The sequence below is a fragment of the Epinephelus lanceolatus genome, chromosome 3, assembly GCF_041903045.1.
Source record: "Epinephelus lanceolatus isolate andai-2023 chromosome 3, ASM4190304v1, whole genome shotgun sequence".
Lineage (NCBI taxonomy): Eukaryota > Metazoa > Chordata > Actinopteri > Perciformes > Serranidae > Epinephelus > Epinephelus lanceolatus.
The window spans coordinates 22,276,374-22,289,818 of record NC_135736.1 but is presented as its reverse complement, the minus strand read 5'-3'; the positions used below and the strand labels follow the sequence as shown (position 1 = coordinate 22,289,818).

Genomic DNA, 13,445 nt, shown 5'->3' with positions numbered 1-13,445 from the left:
CAATGTTTATGTGGTGACTTTTCAAGAACTACAAAAATACAGCCTTACTTTCAGATGGACAACGTGTTATCTTAATTTATTTAGGGGGGTTTCAAAAGATTTCCTCAACCAACAGAGGACCATGAATTTCATCAGGTGTTAAAGCCAGAGGATCGATAAAACTAGAGTCACAATACTTTAACAGCATTTCCTACCTTGACTCCTCGTTGTCCAGGGTATCCTACAGGCCCCTGCACTCCTGAGGGACCCTATAAATGAACACACACACACACACACACACACACACTAGAAATAGTTTGACATTGTGGGAAATATCTTATTTCGTTTTCTTACTGACTGCACTCTCATATCTCTCTGTTGAAAAGGGTGCCACAGCCAGCAGCCTTTTAGCTTAGCTTAGAACAAAGACTGGAAACAGCTAATCTGCTCCTGTTAACCTCACTAATTAACCCGTTGTATCTTTTTTGTATAATCCTTTTAGTTAAAGGGTCATTTCAATATTTTTTACCTGGGACCAATTTGACCATGTTTCTGTGTCGAAGTAACTGATGGGAACAACAATTTTTGAAACTGGTCCAGTACTGAGCAAGAGGGCTACAGCTAGCAGCAGGTTTACCACTCGGGGCATGTGCACACTGTCATATTATGTCCTTGTCCATTTTCTCCAACTTCTTACATTGTTGGCTGCTGCTTTATAATTGTCCATGGTAACGGATGGTTCTGGTAATCTGCTGTGTCTGGTTGTGGAGTGATTTAACTGTCCACACATCTGACCCCAACAAGATGGCTGCATTGTCGCTTCTCACAAACATGGGCAGCACCGCCTTTGACTGGCATATGGCCGTTATCCACAGCAGGAATGGGACAGCACCTCTCATTCCCACCAACACACCACTCCTCATTCATCTTACAGCACACGTCTATTCTCCTTCTCTTGCCAGAGTCCTCAGCTCTGTCGGATCAGTATCAAAGAGCCTCCTGGTTGAGCGGTGCTTTCCAGGATTTAGCTGAGTGTCTGTAAATCAAAGGCTAGCACAACTCCTGATTTCCTTTGGAAACTGATGCAGCAAGGAAGTCGTCCAGTTTAGTATTCAACCCCTGTACAATGTCTAGGGGGATGCTAGTTCAACTGGTGCCATCTTCTCCATCTTTTCCTCAATGTTCACTGATGTTTACAGTTGAAAACCTCGACCTTGCTAGTTAGCAGAAGTAGCAGGAGAGGAGAGTTTACAGACTGTTGAGTTGATTTTCACATTCCGATGAGTGACTCGCAGCCACGTGCCATTACTTGGTTTCTGTTAACTTTGAATGAAGCGTGTTTTACGATGTTAAAATGTTTATTTAAATGGAGTCTGGTGTGTTTGGCGATGGCGATTTCGGGGCTGTTTCTGGTTAAACAAAAAGGATCTTACACTTAAACAGAAAGATCTGTCTCTGTAGGGATTCTTTCCATAATGTTGTCAGACACTAAGAATAACAATCTGAGCTTGCAAGTGGCAAAAATTAGCAAACCGTGCACACAAGCCCGAGTGGTAACACTGCAACCTGTGTTGCTGTTACTGACTGCAGCTGTCTTGCTCAATACTAGAGCAATTTTGAAAACCTGTTGTTCCTATTAGTCACTCAGACACAAAAGAAAGGAAGATTGGGTCCAGGTTGTTACCCTTTAACAGCAACACAGCATGTGTATGTTGTACTCAAACACAGACAGATGCATACAACAGACTTACCGGCAGTCCTTTTTCACCTGGAGTCCCTTCTCTTCCGGGGTGACCCTGTTGACAAGAGGACATGTTAATATCTGTAATGAGACATGTAGTTGTAAAGTTAAGGTTAGGATTAGGGACTAAAGGCACTGTATCAATAAGAGTCCTCAGCAACATGAGAACAAACATCATTGTACTTACCCCGGGCCCGTCATTTCCAGGTAATCCCTGCATCCCTTTCTTCCCTTGAGGCCCCTATAAAACAAACATCAGTCAATTTAAGACCTGCTTCACCCTTGAAGTGAAGACTCCAAATAAAAGTGTCTTACCTTCTCTCCTGGAAGCCCTACTAACCCCTGAGGTCCAGGAAAACCCTGTAGGAGAGATGGAGTATTTGTATTTCTGTGCATGCTTATGCAGCGGTGTTATTTCTGTGAGTATTTCTTCTCTGCTCGTACCACAATCCCAGGGTTGCCTTGCTGTCCAGGGGCTCCGATGTCTCCAAGGGGTCCCTGTCACAAACAGGAAGTGATGTCATGGTAACCTCTATGTTATCAGTCTCTACTGTCTTTACGACTACCGATAAAATACTCACTATGTTTCCTTTTGAGCCTTGAACCCCGTCAATTCCTCTGATGCCCTGTGAGGAGAGAAGAAGAGTTAATGGAAGGGACAGATTTTTTTTATCTCTGCATCCTTGAGTAAATGCATCAGAACTTTTTATTACAAAATAATATGACATTGGAGGAGAATGCATGTTTTTTAAAAGCAGACTGTGAGCTGCCAACATGATGCTTCAAGTATTAATTCTGCTGTACTGGGTTTATTTTCCGGCTGTACCCTTTATTTCTAAAAAGGATTTTATTTTCCTGTCTGAAGAAAAGATATAAGGCGGGTGCACTGCCTCGTATCTTTAACAGAACTTCTCCTGAGGCTTGTTATATGAGCCTCCTGGGACAAAAACGAAATGAAACTGAAAATTATCAGCCACCCTATCGGTTTTGGCAACACCCCCTCCTTGCTTGAGGCATTTCATGCTTAATTAACCAACACCGAGTGCAAATATATATTACAAATGAAAAAGTGCTTCTTGGTTCCATTAGATTCTTACAAGTGCTTACTTGTGTTTCTACACATGCAAATTGGAAAGAAATCGCTTGGGGCGTATTTGGCAGAGAGACAGTCATCTTATCAGATGAGATAAGAATTACATAACATCATGTTAACAAATGGAGAACCACAGTAACATCATAATGAGGCATTATCATGTGACATTATCTAATAGCGACACCACAGCAACTGGATTTATGTTGGTGGTGAGAGGAGGCGTATTTTTACTGCATGGGTAAACACAGAGAGAGAGATGAGATAGCAAGATAATTACTGGTATCTTATGTCTTTAACTGTTGTCAAAGGTAGAGATTAATGTGGGAGACTGTAGATGTTGTGTGCTTTGTGTGTGTCTGTGTGTGTGTGTGTGTGTGTGTGTGTGTGTGTGCAGAAGTACTGTGTGTGAAAAACTGTAGAATTCACACTCACAGGCTGGCCTGGGGGACCAGGACGACCTCTGGGGCCATTCAGACCTCTGGAACCCTGAAATATACACAACAGTTACATACATTGACATATAATTGCTTGTAATTGAGTGTTGTACTTCTCTCTTTATGAGGACCAATTTGAATATTAGATATTAAGAGTAAGGAGAGTAAAGTCTGAATGCTTTGGCTGGTCCTCACTTCTTCACAGGGTTGGTTAAGGACCAAGACTTGGTTTTAGGGTTTGGACTCTTTGTAGATTAGAAGTCATGGGATTTCTTTTGTTCACATCTGTAACTTTGTCCATAAACCTCTTATAGGGGTTATCGTGGTATAGAAAAATAGACAAAATACAAATATTTGTTTTCTTGCTGAAAATTAGATGTTGGACACTTAGATGAAAATATCGTCCACTCTCATGGAATTTTGACTTTAGTTTTCGTACAGTCTAAACAAATGAGATAATATCTTTGGGCAGAGTCAGCCTACGTTTGTTTCCCTTTGTCCAGGCTTTATGCTAAGCTAACCAGCTGCTGACTGTAGCTTCATATTTACAGTATAGATATAAGAATGGTATCAACAGTCTCACATAGGTATTGGCAAGAAATCAAAGAAGCTTGTTTCTTAAAATGTCAAACTATTCCTTTAAAGGGACAGTTCACCCCAAAATTAAAAAATACATTTCTTTTCCTCTTACCTGTCACACTATTTATTAATCTAGTGTTGAGATATCGCCTGCAGAGATGTTTGCCTCCTCTCCAATATGCTCAAAGCACCCCCCAAAAAAAATGCATTTGAAAAACTCAACAGCAATTTCTCTTTCCAGAAACTATAACCTGGCTTCTCAAGATAATCCAAATACCTTGTTGTGAGCAGTTTAATGTAGGAACTATTTTCTTTTTTTATCAAACTACACCCGTATCACTGTGCAGAAGGAAGCGTGAGAAGTAGATGCACGCTTCCTTCTGCGCTTTGATACACCTGGCAGGTGTAGTTTGGAATAAAGAAAAAAGTTCCTACACGAAACTGGTCACAAGGTCTGTGGAGTCTCTTGAGCAACTCAACTATCTCGAATAACACTCAGCAACTCGCACCAAAACAATCTAGATAGATAAATAGTGCTTCAGGATTTTGGAGTCCGTTTAAAGTTTATAGGTAAAAGTAGGACTTTTTATTGTCTATGTTTGTGTTTTTACTGTTTGTGTGTTACACTTACAGCATCACCTGGCTGTCCTCTTGGCCCAGATGGCCCCTCAGAGCCCTGTGAAAAAACAAAAACATTAATAATTCCTATAAATACCAAAACACGAACCTACATAAAAATGAATACACACAGCCACAGTGACCTCTCACCTTTTCTCCCGGCTCTCCAGGAGGACCTAGAGGGCCCGGCTTACCCCTGTCCCCCTGAGAAAAACACACACATGGAAGTTGGTATTATAAATTATCTAACACCACTCACTCATTCAGCCAGATAACTCACTTTATGCCCTTTGTTTCCTGGGAGACCCGGCAAGCCATCAAACCCTCGATCCCCCTGAGAAAAAGAGACGGATTAGTTCATAATTTAAGAAGACAGAGCAGTCAGTAAGTGAACAGTGTGACATCATTTCTTCTTCACCTTTGCTCCAGTCTCTCCTATTGCACCGCGACCCCCATCTGCACCTCCTCGACCCTAATAAACACAAAACAACAAGTTAGACATTCATTCTCTGACATGAACATACATATACAGATGATAGAAGTTGATATTCATAGCTAAAGGACTCCAGTGAGTAGTCTCACCCTTTTCCCGGGTCGTCCGTTCTGACCTGCGATACCTGGCAGTCCTGGAGGACCCTGGGGAGAAAAGGTCCAAAGAGAGCAGATGAGCATGTTCACATAGAGTTCAAGTGTTCTATAAAAGGCATGAGGTGCTGAGTGTGTTGCCATGACAACCAGACAGCTCACCTTCGGCCCCATATCCCCGCTGCTCCCCTTCAGCCCAGAAGTACCAGGTGCACCCTGGGAGAAAAAGTTTACAACGTTCAGTTGTTTAAACAAGTCAGGTTTGTTTGTTTGTTTGTTTGTGTGTTTGTGTGTTTGTGTGTGTGTGTGTGTGTGTGTGTGTGTGTGTGTGTATCAACTGGTGTTGAGACTGCCCTTCAATTAGCTACTACTATCGCAACAAAACAGAAAAGCTCATTAGTGACAGCGCATCGGCCAAGACTTGAATGTTGATTGTTTCACTTTTATCACCTTACGTGTTGTAAGCTCGTTGTTAACTGCCTAGTCAACCCTCTGCTTAATGTCAAGATATCGTTGTCATAGAAACATAACCCAAGCGTAGCGCTGGAGTGAAGTGTTCCCCAGTGTCCTGCCACTGCTTTTCTGCCAAAGAAAAACACTATATGAACACAGGTCCCTAATGTGAAGCAAGGACAGAAACAGAGGGCTCAGTGGGGACGGAGCACCGGCCACAGCAAATGAACACGCTGTCTGCGGTCATTTTGACTTGATCAGCAGACTTCACCACAAGCCGTTTGGCTGTAGACGCAGGTGACCATCCTTACATTATAAAACCAGCCTCCAGCAGTTTGACCAGCTGAGTTGCAGGTGACAACACCAGTCGGCTTGAGTTGAGCTCAGAAGGCCAGTTCATACTGCTGCTTGTTCTAAAATGGTTTTGTCTCGTTGCGAATCTTTGGTCTGAACTGGGATTTTCAAGTAAAAGTCCTGCATTCAAAATACTGTTTAAGTAAAATTACAAAAGTAAATATAGGCCTACTTAAAGTGCAAAAAGTATAAGTATTCATACAGCTTAATATAATATTATATAAAACACTATATTACTAATTTATATTATTGATACATTGATGTGGTCATCACTTTAACGTTGTAGCTGGTAATTTAATATGAATCACTTTACGTGCTGCTAGGGATATAAACATGAAATTTTACCTCATTGTTTAGTGGTTGATTTATAGTTTGTATTTATAATCCAAACTGGCAAAGCAGCTGGTAGCTAAACCTTTAAAATACATGTAGTGGAGTAAAAATTACAATATTTCCCTTTGAGATTAGTGTATTAGTATAAAGTAGCATAAAGTAAAAATACTCAAGCAAAGTACAAGTACCTAAAACTGTACATTAATACAGTACTTAAGTAAATTTTCTTAGTCACTTTGCTTTGTAACATCATCTATTTTTCCACTGAGTACCAAAATACTGTGCATGACCAAACACTATGTTGTTCTATTGTGTGTAATCTTGAAGAAAAAATAAACCCTCAGACATTATCTATCCTTCACCTGCAACTCTGCATCTTCTGACTGAGGAGAAAATCAAACAGTGGACATCTCTCACTCACCAGTGGTCCAGGTCGTCCCCTGAGGCCGAGTGGCCCTGGGGGTCCCTTCATAGCCAACTACAAGAGGAGAAATAAAAGGAAAAAGTCAGACAGCAACACACACACACACACACACACACACTGCAGTAGCTCTACGTCAGCTTGAGACTGTGATTAGGATGAAGCAGTAATATTTCAGAAGTTTGTGTACCTTGGTCTGCTGCAGGATGGCCTGAGCCTGTGCCTCCTGTGCAGAAACTGCAGTGCCTGTCTTTGGATCCCCACCTGACTGGAACTACACACACAAACACACACAAGCACACAATATGCTTTCAAGTCAAACTCAATACTCCACCCAGTGGCCAATATGCTGCATTGCTATTTAAGTTTTTTTAATAAAACGGCGCAGATGGATGAAATCAAAGTAAAAAATCTGAATCATTTGGTGGGGAAACACAACATGCAGATGCTTCCATACAGGGCACGAGGGGACTGTATGATGTGATGATGTGAATCACATGTTACGGTCCTCACAGTCACTAGATGTCAACCCCAATAAACACCCAATTACGTTTTAAAGAGATGAGTTTAATGAAGGAACACGCCTGTGCCTACTGAGTATGGCTTACTTATTTGAAACAACAATTAGACTGAAAAACTGAAAATCTAAATTGAATGGTTGAAATTTTGATTGACACCTTTATAGCGCATGTGTTTTACATTGCTTCTGGAAAGGTAAGTGAGGGCCAGGTGATGTAACAGTCCTGAGCCAGAACATTTTTTAGTTACGACATTCACACATTCCCACGTGCCCCGAGGCTGTTAAGAGTTAACAGGGCCGAAAAACTGCTATAGCAACATCACTGCAGCTTGTAAGGCTTCAGGCATCACAGAGGGATCTTCATGTTACCGGTATGAGCATAATGTTTCCTGGGGGACCCGGTATCCCATCAGCTCCATTAAGGCCTGGCCGCCCAGGAGGGCCCTGTGAGAGGACAGAGGAGGACAGTTATGGAGAGCACCAATATGTGGTGACTTAGCCACTCTCACAGCAAACAGAGGACAGTCCTCACCAGCTCCCCGGGTTCTCCCCGAGGTCCCACTAGTCCTGTGACTCCGGAGGGTCCTGGCTCTCCCTGCACACACAGACCAAAAACACATAAAGTCAGAGTTTGATGGAATTCTATTTATTATTACAAACATAATTGCAAGCTTTCATTCCCACATTTAAATTCACTGCAGTTGCATGTGTGTCTGCCTCTCACACGTGCAAAACAGGTTTCTCACCTGAACACTGAAGAAAAATGTGCGTCATGTTTCATGTCATGCAGCAAAGATCACTAACCTCAGGTCCTGGCGGCCCGTGTGGTCCTGTAATCTGTGTGCCCTGCAGAAATTTCACAGGAATTTACTTTTTGGTTTGTTGTTGGATGAATATAGAATGTTTGAAGCCATCACGAATATTTGAGAGTTTAACAGACCCAATAAAATAGTGTGACTAGGATATGTACTGAGTGGGGACAATTATAGATTGTATTAGTACATTTTTTCATTGTGTGAAAGGCACTAGTGACATTATAATGCCTATGACAATAAATCACTTCCTTAAACCTTCTAGAAAATCAATTAAGACTTTGTTTATGGATCAAATAAGCAGTCAGGAATATCATGGTTTGGATTATTCAGCAAATCAAACACGCATTTTTTCATATTGATGCAAAAATCATGAAATTCCATTACTGCCATGAAATAATCCTGATCATTGATTTACAGCATTAACCACAATATTCTTATATACCCACAGACATCAAGTGGATAGAAACCATGTTATAGACACAATGGAGTTATCTGTGACGAAGAAGAATGTATATTATCCAATGGTATGTATGTCGTCATATTATTTTTTCCAAGAATTGTTAACTGACTTTTTTTTTTTTTATCACTGTTGTCTCATGTCTGAAATTATTTCCCTCATACAAATCAGGAAATATCTGGTGATCTGATCAAAGGGTTGGTAAAAGAAAATAAGAATCTGACAAAGCACTCGATGCCATTGTTCTGGCACTGGACAGTTTTTGATACTCGACACTGTGGACAGGGTTCTGACCCAATTTGTCATTTCAAAATTCCTTACTTTTCCCAACTTCTCAGTAGATTTTTCAGACCATATCTGACATGTGAGTACAAATAGCTAGCCCTCAAATAACTTGTATTTACCCACTGGGGCTGTTCATTCCACACGCCTACACAGATAGTTGGACAATATTCCACTGCAGTGCCTAACACCTCTGTCCAGAGAGGAAGTACACAATCCGATGCTACTTATACTCCTGCTATTTTACCTTAACATATTTAATAAGTCATATTATATTATTGTTGCCACCGTATGTTTTAGTCTCTTTTATGAAAAAGAAACTAAAATGAGTTGGAAAAAAGTTAAATAATTTATAATATCGCAGCATCTGTGCAGCCTTGTTTATCCACTGTGTCCATTGAAACAACAATGAACACAGCCATTAAAGGAAAAGGTATGTTTACTTTTCTGATAACTCAAATACTGCTGACTCATAAATGTCCAGACAAGCTAATATTTGGTTATTTGTGATGCAATATAAAGATGTAATTTGGTGGCAGATGTCCACATTTGGTTTAGTTACAAGGCACTTGGGGCAGAGCTGTTTTGCAGGCTGTGATGTGCAGGCATAGAGGCAGCTCTGTGTATGAGTGTGCACTCAGTCGACAACATCGCTCTGGCCGGCAATTTCTCACACAGCCGTAAACAATTTGGCTGCACTGCCTGCTCCGAATGCCATGAAAAACTGCTTATATGATCAATTTATTTTTAGAAATTCTACATTTTATATTATAGAAAACAAAACAGGGGCAACTGCATTTCTCCATACTCTGTTTTATTCTTTTTCTATACTTATCCACACCTGCAAATTACTAAAATCATACTCCATACTTTTTCATACTGCGTAAGAACCTTGTGTGGACATGTTTCAGTCGGCATTCAAAACATTTTGAGGACAAAATCAAGGGCCTGTGCGGTCGTGTTTGTGTGTTTAACTCACCGGTCCCAAGATGCCTGGCTCTCCTTTCTGTCCTTTCTCTGGTATGTCCTAATGAGAGAGGATAAATATGAACAGCATTAATGTAAATGAATAAAAGACACAGTGAGGTAGTTTCTTTTTCTTTACACAGGATTCCTTTGTGTAAACTGCGCATATTCTTGGTGTGTGATAGTGTGGATGGTACCTCTGCATTTAGAGAGTACTCGCGTTCTCTCTCGGCCGGTCCGTAGCGATCATCGTATTCTTCCTCATATTCATATTCATTCACATGGTAGTAATCTGTTGTGTTGTCATAGTCTTTGTATTCTACAATCTGTCCAACAAACATACACAGAGACAAAAAATGAGGGACAGAAAAGCCCTGACTGGCACAAAGCCAAGTTCATGCTGCTGAGTCTCACCTCATATTCAGTGACATTGGAACCTGCCGTCACCGTGGAAACTGAAATGTCCTCGTAGAGGTCACTGTAGTCAAACTCCTCAAACTCCTCCACTACATGTTTCTTAGGTGGTCTCTCCACCTGAGGACCATAAATGAATCAAAACAGAGATGATGCATGATTGTAAGCACGTGTAACATTTTGTTTTTACATACACAGAGCAATGAAATGGATTAACGTAACTGATATATATGAATAGAAATGTAACTTTTAGGCCATAGAGGATGCCTATTGAGATATCAGATTCCTCTCGTGGTGCTGTCTGGCTGAGTTCTCTGTTGCTTGAAACATATCATGAAAAAGCCAAGAAATACATGGCACGACTACAGTTCAGTCTTTTTTTTTCTGGCTGCATCAGGATAGCCTTATTAAGCATGACGGCTTCATCAGTGTCATTAGAGTGTCTAAATCCCATGTTTTCCATTGGCTTCTTCTCGCCGATTGCATTTCTGGTGGTGTTACAATAAAACAACTGAATACAATAAACCAGGAATCCTGCAGAGTTCTGAGCTGTAAGCCAGATGATGAATCAAACAGCAGCAGCGGAAGAGGATTTGAAATGTTTCCCAGGAGTCTGGAGCGTTGGCACATAGAACCTGGCAAAGTATACCAGACCACAACACCATGTGGCGTGTTGTAATGTGAAGAACCAAAGATAAAATGAAAGAGAGAAGTATAGTAAGAAAGAGAGGGTGAGAGCTCAATGAACACTAGAAGCGTTTTATGATTTATTACTGTATTCGAAAGCTGAAATATTGTACAGACAGCGAGGAAATAAACAGTTGGAGGCACCTGACTGATGCCTCTCTAACTGCGACTATTAAGGCCCAGACACACCAAACTCACATCAAAGAACTAGTGTGAATGAAGGCTGACTGTTGAGTCACCTCATGTCGTCTATGTCTAGACCAAAAAGTTGCGCCTGAACACACCGCAAAGACAACAGCTAACGTCCAACAAGCACATATGTTCAGCAGGGATATAAATCACAAGTTTGATCATACATATTATACAATATTATATTGATTCTTTGAACAACAATACCATACTAGCTGATATCACAAAGTTTGCCACGACACGATTACGAATCGATTTAATTCAGGGGTCTGCGATCAATATGAGACAATGTCAGTAAATATCCTCATTGTCCTTTTCTTGGCTGCATACCATTATCTGCCTGGTGCTGGGCCGCTAGCTCTGTTGGATTAATTAGAAAAGGATGTGTACTTGGACAGAAACTGTGACACAGATGTGCCATGGGAATTTCAGAATAAAGGTGTATCTTAAAGATGACGATATGTACTGATGGTTTCACCATGCATCCAGATACTGGATTGCTGATCACTGAGTCGTTATATCAATCCAGATGGACATATCGTTACACCCCTAACGTTCAGCACCTGCATGAGAGGAAATAACTTTTCATACCAGCAGGGGGCGGTAGTCTGTATTCGTCATTCAAAAAAGGAAACCGGAAGACCATCAAGACAGATTCAAGATGCTAGTTAGCCAGTTAGCATATTAACAACACTGCCCGATTTTGAAAAAAAAAAAACAAAGGATATTTATCGTGCGCCCGCAAACAGCAGCACAAACAATTATAATCCGTTTCTGCTTAAGAGCTCAATGGCTAGACAAACAATATCACCTTATATAACAAGTTTATCTCAGGCCCTTTTGACTTTAGCTGTTTGCTTTTCTCACGTCCTTTTTTCTTCTCGTGTACTGAGCTGAACTGCCATGAGAGTGACATTATTCACTGAGGGCCTTTGCCATCTCTGAGGCCAATTAAACATGCTGAAATGGCAAAGAAAAAAAAAAAAAGCTGACAAGGGCCAAGTAGTGCAAAAGGTGGGACACACACACCGCAAAAACTAGGGACTAGGGACAACGAACACTGTGTGTGTTTCATGCAGATGCAATCTGCACATGCAAATATTTACAGTTTAATGACAGCCCACTAGTGCTGAGCAACATATCTAAATAACTCTCCAAGCAGTAAATGTTTCCTCACAGCCCACAGTGATCTTTTAATTTATGTTGCCCAGATGGTTTTCTGGTGTGAATATATGACTGAGAAATAATTAAACCATTCATCTTTTTGTCATATCTGCCTACTAAACTGTACATAAACACCTGTAATAGTTTCTCCTCTTTCAGATGAAACCTTGGGGGCTCCTTTGCTTTAAAAATGCCAGTCTGGATTTACAACATTCAACACCTGAGATGCCTCACAGCGTGCGTTATGTGTGGAATGAGACAGGTAGACTGATTGCAATCCCTCTGCTCTTTGAGGGTTCAAGCTGACATGTGTTTCAACTTTCTCTCTCTCTCGCTCTGCCTTCTGTGATTGGCCGTAAGAAGGGGGCTTACCTCTTCAGCTTCTACTAGTATGCTGTTGTAAGGCAAAGGTGCATAACAGTCTGGGATGTAGTCCTGACAGTACGTCTCTGCTGCCCTGGGGTCATCGACAATCAGCAGCTGCTGGATCTCTCCCTGTGTCACAACAACACACACAAATAAAATTAAGCAAATCTGTGACTCTTCATCAGTAAAACCATACCAAGAATGCACATGATGTCACTGCTCCTCACTGTACAACATGTCATTAATTACATGCAGAACATGGCACATGCATCTGTCTCCCATGTCTGTATCTTTGACTGTATGTGTTCATTTAGTCAGATCAAAGTAACTTAACAGGCTGCTTTTATTGTTGCTCTGCAGTTAATCGTCTCCAGAGCTTCAGTCTCAAGTGGTGCCAGTGCGTTAAGTCCACAGACGGACACAAACTCTTTCTCCCTTTTGCTCTGTTTCACACATCCACACACGGACGGGAGTCCAAGCCAAACATGGGGTGGGCGTTTTTCAGTTAAACAGATGGACCACCTGACATTGCACTGAAAACAAAGGTCAAAGTTCACACTCGGGATCTGTCAAACTACCTCCACACTGCTGAGGACACAACAGAAACAGAACTCGTAAAGAGTTTTACACAGTTAGATTGTTCCAGTGCTTATTTTGAGTAATTTGCAGCATTGTGTTTGCTTAAGTAAGACTGGGTTGGTTTCTGCATGAACTAATGATGAACTTGGAGAATAATTCATATAACAGGGCATCTACAAACCTACTTATCTGTCACAGGTTTGAGCTTTGGAAATATTTAAATCATCCACAGCTTTGTAGAGCTCAAGCACTTGAGGTTTGGAACAGAGGTAAACGTGCAGTACATCATCACAACCACTGGAGGGCAGTGCAAGGAGATTAGCCTTCATGATTATTCATTTGATGTATAAAAGCAACAAGCAGCAACAAGTAGAGACACTTCCTTACCACACACAAGGAACTTATTGTGTGTTCTC

At 41.1% G+C, this 13,445-nt stretch overlaps 1 protein-coding gene across 1 annotated transcript in view; it reads right to left on the bottom strand.

Moving 5' to 3' along the window:
- Positions 1-13,445, bottom strand: part of LOC117254645 (uncharacterized) — a 55,171-nt gene that overhangs the window by 21,181 nt on the left and 20,545 nt on the right. Inside the window, exons 6-27 of the mRNA XM_078166142.1 lie at positions 12,457-12,579; positions 10,045-10,164; positions 9,828-9,956; positions 9,644-9,691; positions 7,915-7,956; positions 7,643-7,705; positions 7,480-7,554; positions 6,781-6,864; positions 6,591-6,647; positions 5,192-5,245; positions 5,027-5,080; positions 4,863-4,916; positions 4,725-4,778; positions 4,595-4,648; positions 4,458-4,502; positions 3,246-3,299; positions 2,302-2,346; positions 2,165-2,218; positions 2,036-2,080; positions 1,908-1,961; positions 1,731-1,775; positions 195-248 (exon numbers count right to left, since the gene is read on the bottom strand). Of these exons, the coding sequence (XP_078022268.1) occupies positions 195-248; positions 1,731-1,775; positions 1,908-1,961; positions 2,036-2,080; positions 2,165-2,218; positions 2,302-2,346; positions 3,246-3,299; positions 4,458-4,502; positions 4,595-4,648; positions 4,725-4,778; positions 4,863-4,916; positions 5,027-5,080; positions 5,192-5,245; positions 6,591-6,647; positions 6,781-6,864; positions 7,480-7,554; positions 7,643-7,705; positions 7,915-7,956; positions 9,644-9,691; positions 9,828-9,956; positions 10,045-10,164; positions 12,457-12,579 (1,407 nt within the window). The remainder of the gene's footprint in view (positions 1-194; positions 249-1,730; positions 1,776-1,907; positions 1,962-2,035; positions 2,081-2,164; positions 2,219-2,301; positions 2,347-3,245; positions 3,300-4,457; positions 4,503-4,594; positions 4,649-4,724; positions 4,779-4,862; positions 4,917-5,026; positions 5,081-5,191; positions 5,246-6,590; positions 6,648-6,780; positions 6,865-7,479; positions 7,555-7,642; positions 7,706-7,914; positions 7,957-9,643; positions 9,692-9,827; positions 9,957-10,044; positions 10,165-12,456; positions 12,580-13,445) is intronic.